The following is a 24,751-nucleotide window of genomic DNA, read 5'->3' as shown; positions in this document are numbered from 1 at the left end:
GATGAAAAAAAAAATTATATTATTTTATCGTGAATCTGAGATCTTGTTCAAAAATAAAAGATTTAATTTTTCAAAACCTTAGCTGTGCATTTTTTTCGTTGGATCGCTTGTGAATGAGACTTGTAACAAATTCATCCTTCAAGTACGAAATTTTCCAATTTTTACCATGACATGAAATCTGCTCATCAAAAACAACTAACATTTCAAAAAGTTTCTTTTGAAATGCTTAATAATAAATAAAGTAATAGATTATAGAGATCATTTACAAAACTACCTCAAACGTTTTGGGTACAGCGACATAGGCACTTCAAGCACATTTTCTCCCCACACAAACTATGACTCATAAGAGTCCACCAGCAGAAGAGCGATGAAATGAATGAACAATGGTAGTTCTGACCTGGGTTCGAATTCAGGCGAACAGACTGGCTGCATGGGTGTTTTCGTGGTTTTTGCCATGCGTAATGTGTAAACGAGCCAGTTTTCCTTAGAAAGACTTCTATGAAGCCATCCCTTCCCTTACTATTTGCCATAATAAACTAAAACAATCCAAACCATTCACGTGATAACGATTGTTGCGGGAAAAAGGGCCGAATCTACTAACATGCTAAAATCCCCTAATTCTCTCAATGCGGTGATGATGACACACTTTACGATTGAAAATGAGGGGAGGGTCGGTACGACCTGGATGCGCTTTGTTCAGCGTAAAATACTCTCGATTTTCTCCGATATCAATTTCAGTTTATATGACGGTCATTAGGATTTTGTGAAGCAGGAGACATGAAAAATGTGCAGTGCCCTCGCCGGAATTCGAACCATCGACCTCGCAAATACGCGTCGAGTATGCTTCCAATTATACCATGAAGGCATGCGGAAAGGAGGAAGAAAATACCTTATAAGGGTAACTAAAAAAATATATGAAACAGGAATGTTTCCATTAAATAGTGTTAACAATTTATCGGTATTTAATTTGAAGAACAAGTTCATTTATCAAATTAAATCAGTGTTCAAATCAAAAATAATATACTGCAAACAAAAGAGGAACATTAGAAATAAAGAAATTAAGTTATAAATAACTTTAAAGAACAATACATATAAGAAAAAAAATTTAGACTATGTCGATGAGTTCAAATTAGCACGACAAAAAAAAAAAAAAAAAAAAAAAAAAAAAATGTTACCGTACAAATGTTTGTATATCCTGGATTAAGCACAATTAATTTACGCATTGTTTTGGATAAAAACAACTTCCAAAGTACTATGACACCGTTACCCCATGCATTTTGGTTTCCTTTTTATATTTTTCGCAAACATCTTTATCTTATACTAAAGATTTGTAATAGCCATGTTTTCATAGTTTTGCAATAAATGAACTTTTGTTTACATTGAGCGCGGCGTCTGTTCCAAGGAAACGACAGTGAACTTTCAGTTTGGCCGCGTGGGTCACTAGAGACCGACAGTATCAAAGTTGAAAAATAAACGAGGTAATTTCAAAAAAAAAAAAAAAAAAAAAATTAAAACTTATTAAAAAATGTTTTATGCTATGACGCTGCTAAAAGGCCCAATATTTGGCTGTTTGCCTTCTAGATCAAACCATTCACTTTGGTTACTGGTTTCGTTAGCACTTAAGCCACAACTGTCATTGTCAAATTCCATTGCCTGGTCTAATGAATTTTCATCTTCGACGATGACAAACGCAATACTCGGCGATGTCGACATTTGGGTAATAAAAGTAATTCACTCAAGACGTATCCCACATTTTTTCCTCTTCCGAACATTTTCGTTCTTATGGGCAATAAAATACTTTCAAAAACTAACCAAAATCTTTAATTCTCAAATGCCTCTGTATTTCTGTGGCTTGTTTTTAACTAATCGTCTGTAGAAGGTGGCATTTTTGCCGTTCGTGTACATGTGATGTGCTTTGGCTAAGAGGGTGAAGCAAGTAGTCTTCTGTTTATTCTTTGTTACAGTTACGCTCATTCGTTACAGGCTGAACAGAAAAGACAGCAATATCAGGACCGCTCTCAACGTGTTAATCCGCCCCCAGTTAATCCAGGACGCCTATTCTATGGTCACTGGATCTGTCTACAACTTAAGCGAACAATATTGACTCAAAAAAACCGGTATAGACAGCCGTCACAACTTATGGGAGAAAGCCATTCTGTGGTCCTCAGTTGGTGGGCGAGTGGGTCCATTTGATTTTATTGAAAGGGGACAAGGCTTCAAGGAGCTTTAGACCAATCGCAGTACAGACGAGTGACGAAATTTATAGTGCGCGCTGGCTGAAGTTCTAGGAATATTCTCCCATTATTTCACTAACTCACACGCTGTATTTGTAATTCGAAAAAAATTGCACAAAACAGTATTATGACCAACATGCAGCAGAATATGCTGCTGTCTTATGTGAAGGAAAATCCCGTTTTTTAAGGGGAAAGCTAACGCAGGAATTTAGAGCTAAGAAATAAAGAGTGATATGGGATACCACGAAAGCAATGGTAAATAGATAAGAGTAGATGAATTAAGCTTACTTCAAATCCTTTTAGAAATAAACAATTTTAATCATTTAAATTTATAATATGATTAATTTGCATTACAGTCTAATAGCAAACTAAGTTTTCCCCTCCCCATGCTTACATTAAAACTGTTTTCCCGCAATTTATTTTACAGTTACTATTGGAAAAATATCTCTTTAAATAAGAAATTATTTCTTTCTTAATATTTCTTCCCTTTTTTTATTTTATTTTTCTATGAAAATTATTTCTTTCAGGAAAAGAAATAAAATTCATTCACTATGGCCGATTGCTGCTGCATTCAACTATCACACACGCATCAAAATGCGTTATTTTAAATAATTTATTCTATAATTAACATGAAAGAAAATATTTTTTCAATATAAAATATATAACCAAAATTAAACTAATCTATCCTGTATGTGTGATTAATTCGTTTTGCAATTTTTGTCACACAATTACTAATACCTTTTTTTAAATATTACATTGCTGTTATTTTAATTTTATATATATATAAGAACTGCTTGCTCAGTTTAAATATTCTTCCTTCTCAAAAGATTTTATTCTGTGAAAATAATTAAAAGATAGTAATATTTTCACAATGCAGGTACTAAAGTAAAAATAATCAGTGTAGGTCTCCTGCAGTTGAAGTCCTTGTCAAACCAGCGTTTCGACACATTTTAAATAGAAAACTAATAATAATCAATGTAAAAATGAGAATGCTATGAACAGTAATTTTTTTTTTTTTTTTTTTTTTTTTTTTTTTTAAGTTTGCAAAGAAACAATGATTTTTGAATACTATAATAGGTTACAAAAGTACTATTCCATGAAGAAAACCCCTCAGTCTTATAGCATTATTACTTTATAGCATAATGCAATAATAATTCTACTAACAAGCCCACCAGCCGCCGAGCGGTAGAGTCGCTGAACGCAGGTAGTTTGGTCCGAGGTTCGAATCCCGCGAACGAGCTGGCCGGCGTTTTCGTGGCTTTTCCCATGTGTAACGTGTATAGGAGCCAGTTTCCCTTAGAAAGTCCTCACTTAGGAACCAGTTTTAAACATAATAAAATTTATACACACACACACACCCCAAAAAAAAAAAAAAAAAAAAAAAAAAAAATCTGAAAGTCTTCAGATTTTATATTACTGTATATTATATTTATATTACTTCAGATTTTATATTAAGGTCCATTTTTTAACTTTTTGCGTGTTACCTTTATTTATTAAATATCATGTTTTTCGCACTTAAACCATAAAATTCAATTCAACAGCAATATCATATAATTTTAAAAAAGCATATCTTTAGAATTTCCAATACATAGTCTCGCGCGCTAGAGATGAAAATGCTTTTTTTCCTCTTTTTTTTTTTTTTTTTCCCGTACAATGTTGGCATTGCTCGCTTTGAAATCGTTGGGTTTCTTAATCAAAAACTCATAAATGCTTTACAAAATATGAAATAGATAATAAAACAAATTCCCAGTTCCAAATATGGGCCTCCAGATGCCTACATTAGGATGGAGGATTATGTTATTCAGCATTTCATGGCTCTAGGTACCGTTGTTTTATCACAGTGCGAGAAACATTCATACATTCTGCAGATTCCTCATTATTTAATTTCTTTAAATATAATAGAGTGCGATAATACTTGGTGGCAACGATTTGAAAAGTGAAGCGCCACAAAATGGCAAAACGAAATTAATAGGCCCTCTGTGCTAAAACGTATTATTAAAAGTATCACACTAGTAGTAGTACAGCTACTGAAAAAAATATTTTAAAGCTATTTTATAGTTTTATAATTTTTTATTTTTATTTTTATTTTACAGTAGTGTGAATTTCGCGTAATGAACGACATTCCTTTTTGTGGTCACAGTATTATTCGTAAGGTATTCAACTGTTAGATTTTAAAGTAAACGTAATTCTTGCTGTACAAGAAGCTTATCGGATGTCTATATTTGTATTAAATGAAGAAGGTTTGTGTGCTTGATAAACTTATTATCTTCTACATTTTTAAAGCATACAATTACAATTTATATCTATAATTTCAGGAACAGCATAACCTTTCTTTCAGTAGAAATTGCGTTCTTGTTTTCTGAATGTGGCTGCAAATACTTTCTCAGTTCATCGCAAATTAAAATAACTATAAATTTTGACAATCTGAAATACGCAATGAAAACATCTTTTGGTAGAGCAAAAGCATCAACATATTTTCTATAAATTCGCCACCGATTCAGAGATCTACGACCGTATTCTTCGTTTAAATATGAAAAAATCAGCGGCGAAAACACATACAAAGCCATTGTCTACTTAGTACGTCAACTGCACAACTCTGATTGACGACGCGGCAACACTTTTTCACGCGCTTTCGACAACTTCCGTACTCAGAGAATATAGGATGTCGGGCAGACCTGTTTTTTAACTAGCAGCGACATCTGGCGGCCCACAACTTGCTGTCGACTCTCGTAGCGTCCTGAGTTGATTGTAATTAAAATATGCAGAAAATTTCTTTTAGAAAAGAAAATTTCTCTCTCAGCAATGGATAGTTTTCATGATGCTCAGTACTAGATATCAAAATAAGAATAAGAATATATAAAAATAAGAATGACAAAAAATGGAATGCATGTTATATATCCGCATCAGCTGCATCATATACCTATGTCCCACTATCCAGTTTTTCATCCGTAAATTAATGAAAGATGTAATTAATTTCAAGCACATCAGCACCAGAAAGTGTATAATTTCGAAAACAGCAAGCAGCGAATCCGTGCAACACTGATTTATAAGCAACTGATTCCGAAGATAGAATGAATTTGCCTGGAGACCGCAAACTACAATTAGAGACAGGAGTTTATATCTCCTGTCTTCATGAGCCTGCTACAAGAGACACAAAAGATTGTAACAAGCATTGCTTTCAAGCAAGCAAGTTTCCGGGTTTGCTAAGTTTCAAGTATTGCTTACAAAAAGAGAAAAATTGTCCTGTCTGATGGCATTAACAGGTGATCAAGCACACAGCAGCATTTTCAGCAGAATTAATTTTTATGAACAAAAACAGACACTAATGCATTCTCCGGCACTGACGAGCTTGCGCGCCCTGAATCCAAGCGCGTGCGGGTCCGACCAATCAGACAAAAACGCAACTGCCCTGAGTGCACTTGGAAACACGTAGGCAAAAATCGGGGTTCAAAAACCGCGCGATGAAGAATAAAACGGGCGGAGTCCTTTGCGCGAGATAGCCATCGCACTTTCCAAGATCTCGGCGTGCCCACTTTCGCACTTCCAAGGGCCCGACACCCATAATTAGTGACACGTAACCACGACGGTCGACACCCTACTTTCCCATCATCTCGCTGCAGGTGGGTCGGCTGCTTCTTTTTTTTTTCTTTTTGTTGTTCTTTTTTTTTTTTTTTTTTTTTTTTTTTTTTTTTTTTACAGTATGTGTTGTGGTTTTGCTTCTCTTTTATCCTCTCCCGCTCCTCTCAAGTTCTCACCTTGATAGCGGACAGCAGCCAATCCTGTTCTTTTACTTCGCGGTCTCCGCCTGGTCTGGCCACATAAATAAATGACACACCGGTGCCGGAAATTCGACGAGGAAAAGAAAGCTACAAAGGACTGGCTGGCCCGTAAATTCATGATCTTTTTGCCCCCCATTATTAAAGTCTCTACATCTAAGGCACCCACAACTGGCGATGACATTCTGGCTGAAATTTGTTAATAGACTTTCGCAAAGTTTCCTGCTCCCCCCCCCAAAAAAAGAGTAAATTTGAATAGATGCTGTAAGAAAATTTCACGTTGTGAACACATCCCTCAAATGTGGATATCCACGAAACAAGGCAGGGTCCCATATTTTAAAATTTTATTCGAGATTATGATTACAAATTGCTTCTAGTTAGTACAATTTCTCCAACTCTGTAGAATTTCAAAAATAATAATAATATTAAAAATGAAGCCTATTCTACGATACAACAGATATATTTAATGTTACCCAAAGTGCCAAACAGAAATTCCGAGAATTTAAAAATTCATATGAGTAATGTCATGTATTTAATTTAATTTTCGAAATAACAAGAGACCGAAAAGTCCTCATCCTGCAAAAATTAAAAATGAATTCCAGTTGTTTTAATTATAACTACTTCAATTCCTCAAATTTTACAAAAACATCAAGACTGCTTCTAAAAGTAAGATGCCAAACTGGTTAAAGTTACCAAATCTCGTTGACCAGAAACAAATTTTGGATCACTGAAATTAAAATACATATTAAGCTATCAAATAAAAAAGCACCTTTAGATTAATAAGAGAAATTAATCTAACGAAAGCAAGAACTGGAATTGCTGTATATTCATAATCTGTGAAAATTTATACAACATCAATACTTCTTTAAAAAGAATGCTCAAAATATTCCGCTCCGACTCATTAAATTTAAAAAACAAAAATTAAGATCAACCTGCTCTCAGTCTATGTCAGATAATCAGCATTAACTATTCCAAGCTTCAAAAATTTTAAATACGAAGTTACTAAAATCCCAAAATTCTTTTAGTAACCAAAATCTGACTAAGAACGTTGTATTCACTTCTCAGCCACCTAAACTAAATATGATTTATCAATATAACATACCTTTCTCAGTAACCATGAAGCAAAATTTCTTTCAACTCCCAATAAAACAGTTTATGTAAGAGCATGCTTGGAAAACCTCATGCGATGTTTTGCTGATATGAATTAATTATTGATTTTCGATTCCTAAATGCTTCATTATGAAAAATATGGCTTTGGCGTAATGAAATATCTAAATGGTACATTACTATATGAGCAATGTGTAATGAATACATTACTATATATACAATTAAATATGCAATATATTTTCATAAATGCGAAGTCTGTAAAACCCTTCGTGTTTAGAGGTATCGCGAAAGAAATGTATGATACTGCATCTCCAGCGCATTGTTTCCGAAGTCCTTCCTGGTTTAAAGAATTTACAATAAATTAGTAGTTTATTACATCTTCCCTTAGAATTTTTAGAGGATTTGGAAGAAATTTTTTCATCTAATGCCAACGTACAAATTACTGATATAAGTTGAACAATCGGGATAGTGTTTAACGACGCTGACTGCGGTACCGAAGGACCCGAGTTCGAATCCCGGAGAAGGCATGGATGCTTGTAACTGTATAGCGGCATGTAGGAATGCCTGTATGTGTGCAGCATGGGGAACACTCTAAACACGCGGCGAGCCATAAATCCTCTCGAGAGATTGGTGGTAGAAGATGGGGTGGGAAAACCTCGGACCCGTCCCTTCAGGATGCTCTCCTTCAAAATTGGGGCGGAACTGAGAAAAGTCGTACTGTTACCTGTGTGCCAACGACAGGAGCAATCTTGCCTCCGTGCCACGATGAATTCCGTGGGTCTGATATCACAGCAAGCCCACGGAATTCTTAAAATTCTAAAATTCTTAAACTTCCATATTTCAAACTTAAGGCGCTAAATAAACGAATGAATATAAGAAACTCGCTACAAGTGAGAGGGACACCGTCATTTCACTGTTGGTCGTACAGGTATAGTCCCCGCAAACTAACTGTACAGCTACGTCCCAGTTTTGAGAGTAAGCCGGGGGGGAGGAGGAAATTCGAGAGTCTTCCACCACTCTTCCTCTACCACCAATCCACTCGAGAGGACTCGCCAGTATTTTGAGTGCCCTATGCCGCCCAGATACTATACACATATCATTATTGAAGCCTTTTCCGTGCGGCTGACATATAACAGCCACTTCCTTAGTCGCTATACCCATCAGGTGGGCACCTCAGAAATCAAAATAACCTAAAAGTATCAAGTCTAAATTGCGCAAAAGAAGCTAATAAAATCACTGAAATTATGGGTTGGTGTGAAAACACAGGTGTAAGAACTTCTCATTGTATTTGTTATATCTTTTTCGCAATACGTTTTAAAGCTGAAAGCAAAAAACATTTCTCAGGAAACAAGCTCGATTAACCAATTGTCAGACTGATTGATCACGTTACACCTATTCTCTAATAAAAATCAAGATTAACTGCTGTAAACAAAACTTTCCATCAGAAACTAATGATGCCGTAGAGACAAGCTGTGATGTTAAAAATAAATAAATAAATAAATAAATAAACAAGGTTCAGAAAATAGAGATTTCTAGGGACTTACGTCTATGGCAGTTGCAACTATTTTACAGAGAGTTAAAACCTCAAGATTTGAAAGTACAGTACAATTCCAATTAGAATTTTTAAGAAAAAATTAAGACTAAAAAAGTTAAGAGTGCGACCACATGCAACTTCTCACTGTCAAGCGAATGCGCGACTTGGCTGTCTGAAAATGGATGAAGACAGTCGAACAGCTTACTTTGACCGACACGTTCAGCAAGCAGTGACTTTGAGAACTTGTAAGTACTGAACAGTACACTATATAACACGTACGTAAAAGTATTGCTTCTTCATTTTAATTAATTAAAACCGCTTTTTTTAAAAACATAGTTTCTTTTCCTCCCATTTTCTTCAACACACATACAATAATTAAATAAAATATACGTAGACCTTTTCTTCAGAAAAAATCCAGTTATCCGAATATTTAATTATCCGAGTGAGACCCTGTCTCAATTCATTCGGATAAATGGAGTTTTACTGTATTCGTAAATGCGCGAAACATGGCCACTGATCTTTATACACGGAACGAATTTATTCTTCGTTTCTTTTGCGATGGTCTGGATTTTAATATGTACCGACATCTACTGGCTACTCTTCCTCCCAGCCAACCACTTGGGCGACCCCAAATGAGGAAGAAGACCCGTGTCACGACACGAAACGCTGCTGTAATGAGTAAAGAAGCTTAGGCCGGGGTCCGCATCCCGTTTCCTAATTCTCCGGGACATTATAATGGATCCATACATGGATTCTAGGAGCTTGTAAGGACTCGGCATCGCGTGATCGGAGATGGAACCTCCACTAATGGTCTAGTTTTCCTTCTTCCTCCCTTTAGTCAGGGGGGACGGCATAATGCTTCATTTCCGTCGGGAGCTGTCCATTCCTTTGATCCGGTTACATCCGAATGGGTTCCGGTTTCGTACGCTTCGCTGCTGTGCTCAATGACGATTTTTAACTTCGATCTGGCAGCTACATGAGCATCCGTGAAATTATTGCTCATTTTTGTTAAGAAGGGAAAGAATTTATATCGAGGGTGTACAGCGATTTTTATAGATTAATTAATATCATTAAAATGAACCATTCCTTTGTATTACTCCAGCATACTTCTTTTCAGCTTAGTAGATCTGCCCAAACAAAATAGGATGAGAAAATAAAAAAATAAAATAAAATCTGAAAAGTTTCAGTTTTTAAATTACGTCCAAAGGAGCATTTTTTTAACATTTTATGTGTTACCTTTATTTATTAAATATCATATTCTTCTCACTTGAACCATAAAATTCAGTTCAAGAGCAATATCGCAAAATAGTTTTTAAATGAGCCTATCTTTAAAAATTCCGATACACAGTTTCGCGCGCTGGAGATAAAAATGTTTTTTCTGTACAACGTTGCCATTGCTCGCTTTGAAATCCTTCGGTTTTTTTAATCAAAAATTCGTTAAAGTTTTACAAAATATGAAACTGATAATAAAACAAATTCCAAATTTCAAATATGGGTTTCCAGGTGCCCATATTCGGATGGAAACGTTGAATATTCATAATTTGATGGCTCTAGGTACTATTGTTTTACTACAATGCGAGAAACATACATACATTTATGCAGATTTTACATTATTTAATTTGAAAGTGTCAACAAATTGTTCAACAATTTGAAAAGTGAAACAACGCTTTTAGTGAATCAAAGCAAAATGCCAGAACAAAATTAATAGTCCTCCTGGGCAAATTGCCAATTTGGACTAAACATTAACAAAGAATTCACAGAAACATTCAATTTTTCTTCTTAAGCATAAACTTACTGCCGATAGCTCATAAAATTAAATCTTTATTATTTAATACTTTAAAACTCAACTAAAAATAATTTCAATTTTAAAAACTGCGGCGTTTGTTTCTGTATTGTCCCCCGTAGGGACGCAAATTGATACAAAGATAAAAATATTAAAATATGAAATCAATATACTGCCGTCTGAAAAATCAATATGCATGTAAAATAAAAAAAAATAGTAAATTAGAATTCTAATTTTGATTTACAGAAGTCCTTGAACTATATTTTAATTTAGGTATTTCTCCTTTCACTTCTAACTATGTAACTGCTTTTTAAATTGCGTCATTTCAAAATTAATTCATGTCATCTGATTGTTGCGTAACGCTAATGAGGCAGCGTTATACAACATAAGGATAAGGATTCAATACAGACTTACGTAAGGGTTCAGCTAATAACGATTTCAAATTTGGGAAACTAATTATCATAGCAAAGATTAGATGTAAACTGAAATCAATTCAATCTGTTCTTTCAAATAAATTCAGTTCTTTCATTTTAGGGTAATATATTCAATGTGCAAATCAATTCTTTCATTTTAGACACGCCGCATCCCTTCTTTGGTTAGCAACTGCAAACTTACGTCTGCTGCTCCTTTCTCTAAATATAGTTTCAAAATATAAAAGATATCGAGGTAGCTCTTCAAGAACAGGCGCATCTTTTGCGTTATGTTACACATGTGATAATTTTGTAGATGATAGCTTCAGGATTCGACGATAACAATATTTTAGGATGGGTTGGAGAGAAGAGACCGGTTACTTTTTAGTTATGACCGAGATGGTTATAGATGTTGCTGGCGTACAGAAAGGATGGTAATAGACGGATGGAATTCGAAGACCAAAAGTAGTTGTAGATTCACTACATAATTTCATTTCTTTATAAATAATTTCTTTGGACACATAGTTCTGGTTTAACACATCACTATGTGTGCGACAAGCACCATAAAATTATAACGTTAAGCTTTCTAACAAAGTAAAGAAAAAGCGACAGAGCCTTATTGCAGCGATGGCAGTGAGCAGTCTCATGAAAATTGGCGCGAACTCTTCATTTATAGCAGCGATTACGTAACATGCCCGAATGTTCTCGAAAGTACTGTCTAGGGGGAAGATCCTGAAATTGCGGAAAGTTAATTAGAGGTTGCCTGCTCGGGTAGAGCAAACCCATCGTATTTTTTACATTTCTAATGCCGATGTGTGTGATAAGAACAAACTTAGAAGTAACGACTACCAGAAATTTAATGGTGTAGAAGTGTTGATTCATAATGAATAAAAAATTGGAGGCGAAGGCAGGTTAAATATTCATTTTTTAAAAAAATATTTCAGCAAATATGTCGCGGCCACAAACAAGTTGGCACATTGTGTCTATGCCAAAAAACTCACATTTTAGATAAATTTGCAGTAAGATAGAAGGAGCAGATAGACAGCAGTTCACCTAGGCTAAAGCGTAGAAAGCAAGTACGTTACGTTCAGGGTGAAATCTTAATTCAGACTAAGTTAGTTTTGGTTCTCAATGCATTTTGTTTGGATAGTTAATACTGCTGTAAAATGACTATTGGGTGTCTGAGTTTTAGTTCCATTTACTACATCAGAATTGCGTAAGAATCATATGACATAGAATAGTCTCCAAATGACGCAGTGCAGTAGGAGGTTACTATTTTTAGAATTGAGAAAGGAAATTTAAGTTGCTAATTTAATCTTTTACATATTCTTTATTTTTCTTTATTTTTCTAGACACTGGATTAAGCACAGAAATACTCAGCATGCATTTGCACAGCAAAAAGAAAAGAGGAAAAGTGAGTGCGCATTTCAGCAAACCGTATTTATAAGAGTTGAATCCTTTGTTTAAATCTTGAATGATCATTGGACAACAGCTAACCGCATTGCAGGATTAAAGATGACATAATGCAGAATAGTTTTCTGGTATGATGAATTTTAGATTCCAGGAAATGAACGTAGCCAAATTAAGATGAGGAATTAAAAGGAAAATTGCTAAAGTTAGTAATTTTGCGTTATTTTACATCTTGTATAAATATGTACATATGTTGTTTACATAATTAATATCTTACATAAAATATGTGCAGAACATAGAAAAAGAGACACAGGAAAGAGACAATACAGAAAACAATACAATACAGAAAGAGAGAGAGAACTGAAATTTGTACGTTACTAAAATATCATATCCACCATTCGATTTTAGTTTGGTCCCGCTGCTGACAATGTACGCAACAGGATGATACATTATACAGTATTCGAAAAATGCTTTACTTACAACATTTACGGTATAAAATACCATTTATTGCAAAATGTCACTAAGTATTAGCTACAAAATGTTAGAAATAAAATATAACTGAATTGATTCACTTTCTTATATTGGTGAGCAGACAGAAGGTAAATAAAAGGTTTTAATCATCATTTTGGGGGGGGGGGACTAACAACAACGTGCTTTTAGATAAGAGAAAAGATTTCATTGCTTGTGTAGACAATGATATCTGTCTGAGATGTTAAACAAATATTTATTTAATTTGTATCCATTAAATAACGTCTGACCAATTATAAACACGTAAAAGAAAACTTCGGTGGGGTCAACAAATTACAAGAATTTAATGGATTAGAGAAAAAGGAAATATTAGTACGATTTCTGGGCTTCAACAGACATGGTCTTTACAAGAAACAGTTATCTGGCTAACCTCTCACTCGAAATATAGTTGCTTAAACTTGTTCCGAAACACGATAATCCATATTAATTACAGCAAATCTAATAGACTGTATAGTATAAAACAAATTTGGAGAGAAGCAAACAAATAGTATTTTAAAATAAAAAATTGTAAAATATATATTTGCCTCTTGTTGAAGTTAGAAATATTTCCACAGATACAACCCAAATTAGCTACAGACAACAGCGATAGTTCATTTGCAAAAAGAGTAGATTTTTCATAAATTAATCTTCCCGTATATATTAGTAAGTAGGAAACTGTTCAAGCTATTCCACTCGCCAAAAATTTTTTTAAGAAATGGTGAAACTCATTCGGAATTCTTCTTTTTCAACGCGGTATGTATCATAAGGAATGATTATCGAAACGAAATATACTGAGCATTATTTAGATTCGTATTAGGTTAATCATTATGACAAAGCAAATGAGAACTATTTGTGTTAGGAAGGATGTTTTCGTGGAGGATTTTCTAAATGGAACTAACACATTAACCCCGTACTTAGAAAACACTAAAAAGAATTTCCAGTACAGTCACGGGAGAGGAATTCTCAAGGTATTGAGCTAAGCGACAGGTGACCTCTCGTTGATACCTCAATAAACGCAGTTCATTTAGTTTTATCCCTGGCTTCCAGTTATGTAGGCAAGACATTCGTGCAATCAACTATTTGAATTTTTTTTTACCTTTCTCCTACAAAACTTGGAAAATTGAAAATTCAATAAAAGCAGACCTGAAATTAAAACTTAAATTATGAGGGTAAAAAAAGTAGAATTTTACAATTATTTTCTAACGTAATCTATCAACGGTTTGATTCGTTTAGTATTTAAGTTTATCGCCCATAAAATTTAATTAGATCAGAATCCAGACTAAAGCGGATTCTAAAACACGACAAGCATCCTTTCTGGATTCCACTTTTCCAGGAGAATTGACCCTGAACTTAATGAATTTAAGGTTACATTACTAATCTTTTATTATTATCATTCATATCATTAGCGGAGAAAACAGTTTTCAGAATTTGTCTCCATTTCCAGAATAGCTCCGCGAAGCATATTCATTCGCATCATCTTTCTCACAGTACTTCCTACGCCTTTGGGTAAGTCAAAAGCAGGCCGCTGCTTTTACTAAAACTCAGCCCTGGTCGGTCAGTGAAAAGCGGCTCTCAATATGCAATACCCGTCGATGTCCTGACGCGATTTAATTGAATTTGTCTCGATTGCCCATAGACCCGTAACATCGGACCTAATTACTGGCCACTTTCACGAGAGTAATAGACAGGGGTCCAATCCATCATCATCTCATGCCAGAGTCACATAATCCCCACCAGGAGAGCCTATCTTGCCATAAGATCACAAAACTCTTTCGCGACGCCATTATTAATTGCGATCGATGGCAGCGACCCGTGGCGACATGAGGGGATAACATTCTCACCCCCGTCCCAAAATCCGATAGCTGACGAGAAAAGACGAATCCGAAGGGAAACGGACTAAACCGTGATCACGTGATGCGCGGAAATTAAATACCATTTATTGGAGACAAGGGAGCGAAATATTGAATATATGATAAAGTCCCAGTCGCAACGCAGATTAAGTCATTTTTAGAACAGATACGTGCACAATATTACTCCAACGACAGATGATTCTCAGTCCTCAAATTTTACAACAGGTTCTCACCTTTTCTGATACTTGATTTTGTGAAGAACCTTTGATCTTTTATTGCCATTTCTGTACCTTTAATTGATGAAAATTTACTATTCATTTTTATCTGAAGTCATCCATTTTTGGCTGAATGAATAAACGTTTAGTTGTTTGCTTGACATCTTTGCCAGGGCAGATGATATCTGGAAACAATATTGTTATTTTTGATAGTTGGTGACAATCTCAACTCATTGCGTTCCTTAATGTGCAGTTTATCACCCACAGAATGCAACATGATAATAGTCTAAATAAAGGAATCTTGACAAAATGTTTGCTAGTTCAATGCTGATGTTCAGCGTTGCCGTATTATTTATTTTAAATGACGTCCCTTTCTGCTTGATATACAACACGTTTAAATTATTTTGATGCTATATAATAATTTTATTAATTGTTTGCTGCTAAAATTAAATTACGAGGTCTTCATTTCTAAGATTTCATCATATAACGTCAGCACCATGTCCAAAAGAATATTGGTCTAGTGACCAAAGTGCAATAGGAAAAGGATATGCTTTAAAAGGTACTTTTCTCGCCTTCTTAGCATGCCTCCGTAGTGTAGTTGGAAGCACACTCGGTGCGTATTCGAAAAGTCCGAGGTTCGAGTCCCGGCGAGGGCACCGCTCATTTTTCATGTCTTCTGCGTCAAAATAATATAATGTCTCTACAGCTTCATTTTGAATTCCATAAACTATCGTATTGTCTTTTTAATTAAATAAAATAAATGAATACCTTAATCTCCCTACCTTTTTTTTTTAATCTGCAGTTCAGCAGAACTGGATAACCCGAATTCTTCTTTCTGCAAACTTTAAACTACTGCCCCGTAGTTTTAATGAACCTGAATATTTTGAAAAGAACAAATGCAAAAATGAAAAAGCGTACAGAAGGTAACAAAAGATAAGTTAATACCACTATAAATTTCAAAGAAAACTTGAAAAGCATATATTTTCCAAACATCTTTCTAGCAGTCTAGCCAGTAAAAATAATTCCGAAAAACGTAAATTGTAGCAGAAGTACATCTGTAGCAAAGATAAAGCTCAAGAGCTAATATTTGTTTGAGAAATATCTCAGTGGAGAATTTCTTAAACATTAGAGAAGATTCGTATTTACATTATAAAATAGCATAGTTTTTGCTCTGCACAACGAAGTTCGGACACTGAATTAAATAAGCTCACTTTCTTTAATCTCTGGATGCACTTGTAAACAGACCAATTGAATTTTTTAAAAACCAGTACACAAATATTTATTTCTCACATTTAGATCGCTGGAGCAATATCCGAATGACAGTGGTTATACATAAAATAATTTAATATTTAAGCGTAATATTTTATAAATAATTACAGTTCATTATTAATTAAGAAAACACTTTTGCTTCATTTTCAAAATGTAGAGATAGTTTTTCACCCTCCCGATTTTCAAGCAAATTTGAAAATAATAACGCTACTAAAGAGTAAACTGAAACTTCTTCGAATTCTCAGCAAACAAATATTTACAAACTTCAGGAATCGAAAGGATCGATAACGTTAGAGCAATCAAATCACTTAACATAACCCTAAATTTTGAATTTGAAATTTATCTATAGTATCTCCTTAGAGAACAAGCCACTTCATGAAACTTACATCAACCACCTTTCTCAGCGCATTTGCTGCGACAAAAACTTAAAAGAAGTTTCGTATGTACAACGGAAACACATAAATAAATTACGGTAACTGAAATTCGAAGCATTTTAACATGATTAGTTAAACAATTAGCTAGTTTAGTTCATTTGATTATGAAAAACAGCAATCAAATTTTTAAAAATTTTTAATTAATTTTTTAATTATCAAATTTTGTAATTATTATAATCCAATATTTTTCTGTAGATTTGTTGTTCCTTTTGCATAACTGAGGAAAACTCAGAATTCGAATTTCTCCCTAAACCATTTTGCTCTTAGGAAAATAAAAATAAACCTTCTCATAGGTTTCTATAATATAGAATGCAAAATGAGCAATCACAGTTTTACAGACTTCTTTTAAAACAAAATTTAATTTTATAGATAATCTTTTTGAAGACTACAAAAATAACTAAGCTTTATATACATTTCCTGATATCGGTGTATTCTTCCTGAGTTTATGTTACTTGAATCAAAATGTATTTGATTTCCGTACAAATAGGTCTTTAAAATGAATTCTCACACCACATTATCTCTTACGGATTATCTCTTATACACACGGAACTTATTATGTCTTATTGAAACTACATTGTACCTTACAGAATCACTAGCAGTGAGGGCAGAATTCTTTTTTTTTCCTTGGAATGAATTCTCTTTAAGAAATTTTAATCTACGCGAAACAGAAAGATAACTTTAATTAAGCACTACGGGATATATGTTGAAATAAAAAGAATAAATGAGATACGTCATAAATCTGGACACATTTTAAAAACATCGCATAAAATCAACAAACTGAACTGATAATGATATTGCCACGTTTATGTTCATACAATGTACGTCCAGAAAGTAAGTTCCGTTTGGTAATAAAAGTAAATTGTGTACAGCTACAGAAAAGTTATTTATTGCACAAAATTCAACAACTCTTAAACTACTTTTCCACATAACTGCCGAAATATTGCAGGCATTTGTCATAGCGTGGCACAAGTTTTTGTATACCTTCTTCATAGAAATTTGCCGCCTGTGTCTTCAACCAGTTGGAAACAGTTTCTTTCAGCTCGTCGTCATTGTTCAAGTGTTGACCGCCAAGGAAAGACTTAAGATGTAAAAACAGATGAAAGTCGCTAGGAGCGAGGTCAGGGCTGTACGGAGGATGGTCAAACACGTCCCAGCCAAATCCCTGTAGGAGGTTTTTCGTCACATTTGCAGTGTGTGGTCGTTCGTTGTCGTGAAGAAAAACAACACCTTTTGACAGCAATCCTCGGCGCTTATTCTGTATTGCGCGGTGCAGTTTCCGAAGTGTCTCGCAATAAACATCTGCTCTGATTGTTTGACCACGCGGTAAGAAATCAATGAGTAAGATGCCTTTCCAGTCCCAGAACACTGTGCACATCAGTTTTCGAGGTTGCAAGATTTGCTTCGGCTTAACCTTTGCTGGGGATGAAGTGTGCCTCCATCCCATTGATTGCCGCTTACTTTCAGGGGTGTCGTAAGAAACCCAAGTTTCATCTCCTGTGACTATCTGTGTCAGAAATTCTTCGCCGCTTTCAGCATAACGGGTCAAAAACTGAAGTGCACTACCCATCCGTTTTGTTTTGTGTTGCTCAGTAAGAATCTTGCAAAGTTTACGAAATTTTAGTTTTTCGGTAACAATTTCATGCATTAGTGATCGTAAAATTTAGGGAAATTCCATAGCGAGAGCACTAATTGTAAACCTTCGGTTTTCATGGATCTTGTCATCAATCGCGTGAACCAGTTCTTCTGTAACCAATGATGGACGCCCACTTCGTTCTTCATCGTGCACATCACGACGTCCGTTATTGAACTTTCGGACTCATCTTCTCACCATTGAATCACTCATCGCTTTTGGTCCGTAAACATCGCAAATTTGCCGATAAATTTCACTAGGTTTCACTTTCCTCGCATTCAGAAAACGAATCACAGATCTGATTTCACAAGCGGCGGGATTTTCAATCAACATTGACATTGTAAACAAGCACAACAAAGCGTACATGACTGACAGCGATCTCCAAATGGCGCGCGTTTCTTCTCCTTGATACAGAGCGTCTACTGCGCATGTGCGGAACTGCGATCGCAGAGCTACAGCGGAGATAAATTGAAACGGAACTTACTTTCTGGACGTGCCTCGTATTTTGCAGACGAATATTACTAGGTTTATAGCCGCCCTCTTGATACGATGATACAGGAGTCAGTGCCGTAGTCTTGAGCCCGAGTTCGAATCTTGGATAAGGCATGGATGAATGTGAGTAAGTTCTACATCTCGTCGATGCTAAGGCCAGTGTTGACTCTAGAACAACATCGACGCAATGCTAGTAGCGTGCTTGTAACAACTCTATGAAGATGATAAATTTGCATCAAAACTCTTATTCAGTATTACATCATTATCAAAATGTCTGAATTATCGTGTCCGTTTTATGCCAGTAACACCTGTAGTGTCAATGGCGGAACAGGTCAGTATAGTTCGATCGTCTGAAGCGCAACCCTGGTTGGCATTTTGCCAAAACACATAGACTCGTCCAAAAGGGGAGGTATTATTTGCTGCGACGTGAAAGGTCTTCTCTTCTCCGGAAAGAGCTATGCTGGAGGGAAAGAAAGTCCCCATCCTTCCACCCTATTTGAGAATAATTCGGTCTGAATGGCGCATGCATGTTTGCGCTCATGGTCGCGGATGAGGCTGTCGAACTATAATAATAATTATTATTATAACCCGTAATTATGTTGGTTGTATACCGATGTCAGTTCTACGCAGTGTCAATATGTCAGTTCTCTGCAGTTTCGGTTCTAGGCAGTGACGATCTCACTCCGCGTCGGTCCGCTGTGTCACTTCTACATAGTGTAGGCCGGTCTTATTAAACAGTGTCGGTTCTACGTAATGTTGGTTCTACACGGCATACATTCTACGCTGTGTCGATTCTACGTCATATTGGTTCTATGCAGAGAAGGCCTTGTGAATATAGCCTGAATTTATAGTTGAATGCCGCCCTGTTAGTATGGTGGTAAGGAAGTTGCTTGTCATAGTCTTGGGCCCGGATTTGAATCACGGAGCACAGATGCTTGTGAATATATAGCGAACTCGCTAATCATACTATAGAAATGATACCTGTGACATGAAGGCACTTAAAATGTTGTCGAGACGAAAGCCCTCTCGAAAGGTTAGCGGTAGGGGGAAATGGAAATACCCTCGGATCTATCCTAAATGTTTCGTCATCAAAAACTGTGACGGAGCTTCCCGTTTCTGGCGGATGTAATGCTGCTGTTCCCTGTAAAGCTCCCTGAGCAGCTTTCACTGTGATCAGATAACTAAATGATCGATGTATTTCGGCCATTCCAGGCGATAGCATAAAGGTGCAAGTGTCCAGCTATTTGGAAGAACTAATCAGCAACATCTCTTTCTACTGAAAAAAGATTAATCTTGATAATGTTTATTGAGATAATAATATTATATAGGTGGACATACATAATTATAACGTTATATGAAGTAATTTAACATTATATGAAAAAAGAAAAAAATTAAGTTTTATGACACAACATATCCCTTTTACTAGTACTGCATCTTTGCTTTCGCACAGCCGCTTGCTATGTACTACCAGGTCATTCATAGATGTAGTTTGTTAATTCATTAAAATGCCTCACTACTGTAATACTCCTGTTCAGACTACATTTGCAAATGAACTTAATAGCATTTTGCGACAAAAGAAATAATATTCATTAAAATGACACAGATTGAATCACCGGAAATTGATGATATTCCGTTATCTCATTTCTTATTCTTCCAGAAAACAAACAGATAAACTTGTTTCCGAAAAATTAAAAAATTTATCATTTATATTACTTACGGCATAGAATACGAAAGTGAAGCAGATGGGAATTGCAAAAGGACTGCAACATCAAAAACTAAATTATTATGCCCAATAAAGTACTTAATGATATCACGGAAGGAAAAATAAAATACAATATATATTCTTGTAAAACCGACTCGTTTAATAGAAGCAAAAACGATATTTCCATTTATATTGGATTAAAGAACATGGACTGGTTTGCTCGCAGCGTTAAAATAACAAAAAGCCGGCATATTGGCAATTTAATCTTTTATTCAGTAATTACTTAAATAATGTGTATTTGTTAGCTTCCTTTATCGTTTCTATAAAAATAGAAATCATGTATCATATTCGTGTCATGCTTATTTTAATCCTCTTAGCAAATTAACAACGGACAGAAACAAATAAAATTGCCGAGAGAAAAGCATTAATTGACATCGATTCATTATTTCTGAGAAAAGGAATTTGTCCACTGAGTATTAGGGATCGACCACTCGTGATGAAATGAAAAAGAGCATATCGGGCAAACAAAAGATTATGTTACATACACACTGGGAAGGTGCTGCTAGTTACACCATTACAGCATAAACAGGAAAAGGCGATAAATCCTTACATTCTTCCTCACTTAAAGGGCGATTGCAGAATCCGGTCAGCGAAATCTGGGTGATGATGAATTGTCGTCCACCACATTTTAATCGAACGCCACTGTAGGTTAATCTAATAAGTTCCAAATAACTGCTCATTAGCCGTAAAACGACTGTCGAACGAATTCTCGGCATATCTGAATAATTAGAAGTATTACAAATAAAAAAAAAGTTTTTTAAAAAGTTATGAACACATCGATTGGGTAGTTACACAAATTGAAATCAAAATCAACACAAACTGAACTTTCCCTGACTATCAGGTATTACAATAAGCCCCTCAAATAAATTTAAAATTTGAAGTAAACTCAAATACATTCACCATACACTTAAGCCTATTTTAAAATATGTCCCCCTTCAGACTAATTACACACGGGGAGTCAAAAGTAAAAAATTCTTTGCCGCCATACTAGTTCAAATAGCAGAAATACAAAGTAAAGTAAACAACCAGCCTGAGCTAACCAATCACTTTCTTTCGATTAGCCATAAAATTGCACATATTTTCCAGAAATTCAACTTTTGGGTCATTCTCTCTTCTATAAATAAAATTCGCAGTTCCATACTGAAAGGCCCCATTCCAGATATGAACTCTGGAGATATATATATGATTCCTTGCCAATGAGATTTAATTTACATCGGTCAAACTAAGTGAGCCTTAAAATTTCATGCTAAGGAACATCAGGAAGAACTAATTACATGAAATAATTACATGTTAGGAAAAACGAAGCACATAAATACTATGTTGTCCAACACTGTTGGTCAGAAAATCATATTGTACATTTCTGCAGCCAAAATTATTCGAAAGCCTCTTTCGTAGGCGAACTGGATTTTCTAGAGTCGTTTCACATGCATAAAATCTTTCAGTTCTAGGAAACGATCCCACTTCCAATCCATCTTTACCCTCAGCTTTTAACGCAATTATTTCACAGTTGTTTCCGTTTTACATCAATACATAGTGTCAGTAGCTTGACTTCCTTTCTTTTATACTTATCGCGGGCTAAAGAAAGAGAAGGGCTGGATCATCCCTTTGAGGGAAACGTTCCGATGTGCCCAGTGACGTCACGCAATGTTGGGAACCCACACATTGCGTGACGTCACTGTGTTGATCACGTCGTCTACTGACCACAACTCCACATTGCGAAAGCTTAGATCTTTCAGTTCGTAGATCTAGAGAAAGAGGTTCCTTTTATGAAAATTATAACTGAAAATACTTTTAAATTGAATTTCCATTTAGAAAGTGTTTGCAACGGGAAAATATCGTCCTGTGTCGTCGCTACCGCCAGTAATATGTTTCATAATATGAAAGAAGCAAATTTCATCGATTTTTCGCATTAGAATATTCAATTAACGAAAGAATAGTTGCACATATTAAAGAGAGGATACAGTCAACACAAAGAATGTTAGAATATGTAGTAATCACTTCAGTGAATCTGATTATGAGGATGATTTGAAAAATGGATTGCTACGATTACCGATAAAAAATAGAAGTATCCCAACTATTAATATACTTGTCTTGGTTATTTATCAAAATACCACAAGGCAGCAAAAGAACAAAATTATAAAGTGTATTTGATAGAATTTAGAATTTAAATCCCCAAAAGACATACTTGAAACTTCAAATTGATAACAACAATAGCCATGATGAACTAAGAGAACACAATGTTACAAAACAATGTTATATGTTCCAACCTCCAAAACAATGTGAATGATTTAATGATAAAATTATCAGCTCTTGAGAAAAAAGTTTCTGTCTTACGACTGAGAGAAAGCAGCATTCAAAATTATTTCCCAGGGGGGGGGATTGAAAGAAAAAGAAAGCGAATATTAGAAAAAATAGATAAATGAAATTCTGCAAAGAGATAAATTAGTACCTGAATGTGTACTTTTAAAATATACGAATATATTGTAGAGATATCAGGTTTTTTTGGGGGGGTAGGCAAGATGAAAAATTAGCAACCTTCTTCGCCAGGAATCGAACCACGGACCTCGGAAATACCGGATCAGTGTGCTGACCACTACAGCACGAAGGCACGCTAGGAAAGTGTGAAAAATACCTTATACACTCCCTTTTTAAAGGGCAATTGGGATTTTTAGGGTACCCAATCGCCAAATCCTGGGTGTGGAGAATCCTCATACAACACCCATTTAGTTCGGGCGCCACTTTAGAGACATTAGGTAATTTTTTTCGAAGCCAGAGAGATGAAAAATTAGCAATTGCCTTCGCCGGGAATCGGACCACGGACCTCTGAAATACCGTCTCAGTGTGCTGACCACTATACCACGAAAGCACGCTAGGAAGTGAGAGAAATACCTTATAATATGAGTACACACATGAAGGTATTAAAATACCAGTTTAAAATATTTTCATAATTTTATGAGTAATGGAAGCTGCATAATCATGCTGATGATTTATAATAATGCATTAATAATAGTCATAGCAAAACATACAAAAATCTGATTAAATCTCATTCCCAGTACTAACTGAAATGTAGAAATAAAAGAAGCGAGTTTTTTTTCGATTTAATGTATTATGAAATATATTATTAGCATTAGTTAATTTTTAATCAGCTAGATGTGCGAGGCCTTTGTAGCAAGTGTTCTGAAAATGTACTTGTATATTTTTATTTAATATTTCTATAACGCATCCAATCATTTTGTGATTAACATCAAAAACATTATTTGTGCTATTTTAACGCTAAAAGAGTTCTTCATAAATATAAGAATTTAACTGCATTTCATATATATTGAATCTTAAAAATTAGTTTTATGCATATTTTAATTTAGTATGTCATAGCTACATTACTAATTTAGAGATAAATACAAATATTTTCACAAACTCGACAGCTCATTTTTTTTAACTATACAGTTCTTCATAGGTTTTTGATTTTCAAGGAAATACTTACGAAATTGAAGGCTGGAAAAAAAAAAACCACTCTCAAATCCAAAGGTTAGCAAGCGAACCCAATTACATCAACAGTGTCTTCTTCCGATTTCAGTTGCGAGAAGTCGAAGAATCAGCCTTTTAGCCCTAATCTTATCACTGGCTTCTTCTGCGTCATTTGCATTTCTGCAGCTGAAGAAGAAGGTTCTATATTTAAACCTTCGAAACTAATCCTGAAAATTTATGAATATTACGCTGATTCTTGTTGTTTTAATTCCTCCGATAATTACTGACGTTTTATCTTAAAAGAAATCAGCAGATGAAGATGTTAATTAACTGTGTGTGTTTTTGAGTTTTGGTAAAAATATTCACAATGGCAAGCCAAAGTCAAACGCAAGATAAGCTTTCGTTAAAATGCCACGTTAAAATTTATGAACTTGATCTGATACTGTCAGACAAGTGAAATAAGTAACAAAATCCAGCTGAAAGTATATCGAATAATTAGTCACCTCTTCATTATTTGCAACTCATTTCTAATCCCCTCGTTGTTACTAGACGAGTGAAATAAGTAACAAGAGTACACAAGACAAGTGAAATAAGTAACAAGAGTACACAAGACAAGTGAAATAAGTAACAAGAGTACACAAGACAAGTGAAATAAGTAACAACACTACACAAGACGCTGAATTCTAACGTAGTTCTTAAATACCCATTAGCGGCTCGAAAGCTTATCTTGCTATAGAAGAAAGCTTATCAAAAATTCAGCTGAAAGTATATCGAATAACTAATCACCTCTTCGTTATTTGCAATTCATTTCTAATCCCCTCGTTGTTACTACATTTCAAAAAGCTGAAAAGAGCTCCTGTCAAACGATCAAAA

At 35.0% G+C, this 24,751-nt stretch overlaps 1 protein-coding gene across 1 annotated transcript; it reads right to left on the bottom strand.

The window, feature by feature from the left end:
* Nucleotides 1-17,442: 17,442 nt before the first annotated feature.
* On the bottom strand, nt 17,443-18,174 carry LOC118197564 (histone-lysine N-methyltransferase SETMAR-like). Its single transcript, XM_035369089.1, has one exon. It carries the CDS (start codon nt 18,172-18,174, stop codon nt 17,443-17,445), a length of 732 nt encoding a protein of 243 aa, XP_035224980.1.
* Between the last annotated feature and the right edge of the window lie 6,577 nt (nt 18,175-24,751).

Source organism: Stegodyphus dumicola, chromosome 2, assembly GCF_044657685.1.
Source record: "Stegodyphus dumicola isolate Sdum_Otavi_A_Nest chromosome 2, ASM4465768v1".
Lineage (NCBI taxonomy): Eukaryota > Metazoa > Arthropoda > Arachnida > Araneae > Eresidae > Stegodyphus > Stegodyphus dumicola.
Note: the sequence above shows the minus strand (reverse complement) of the source record. Positions and strands in the feature narration are given on the sequence as shown.

Excerpts from the sequence above, each read along its gene's own strand:
- LOC118197564 (XM_035369089.1), bottom strand. The coding sequence starts at position 18,174 with ATGCATGAAATTGTTACCGAAAAACTAAAATTTCGTAAACTTTGCAAG.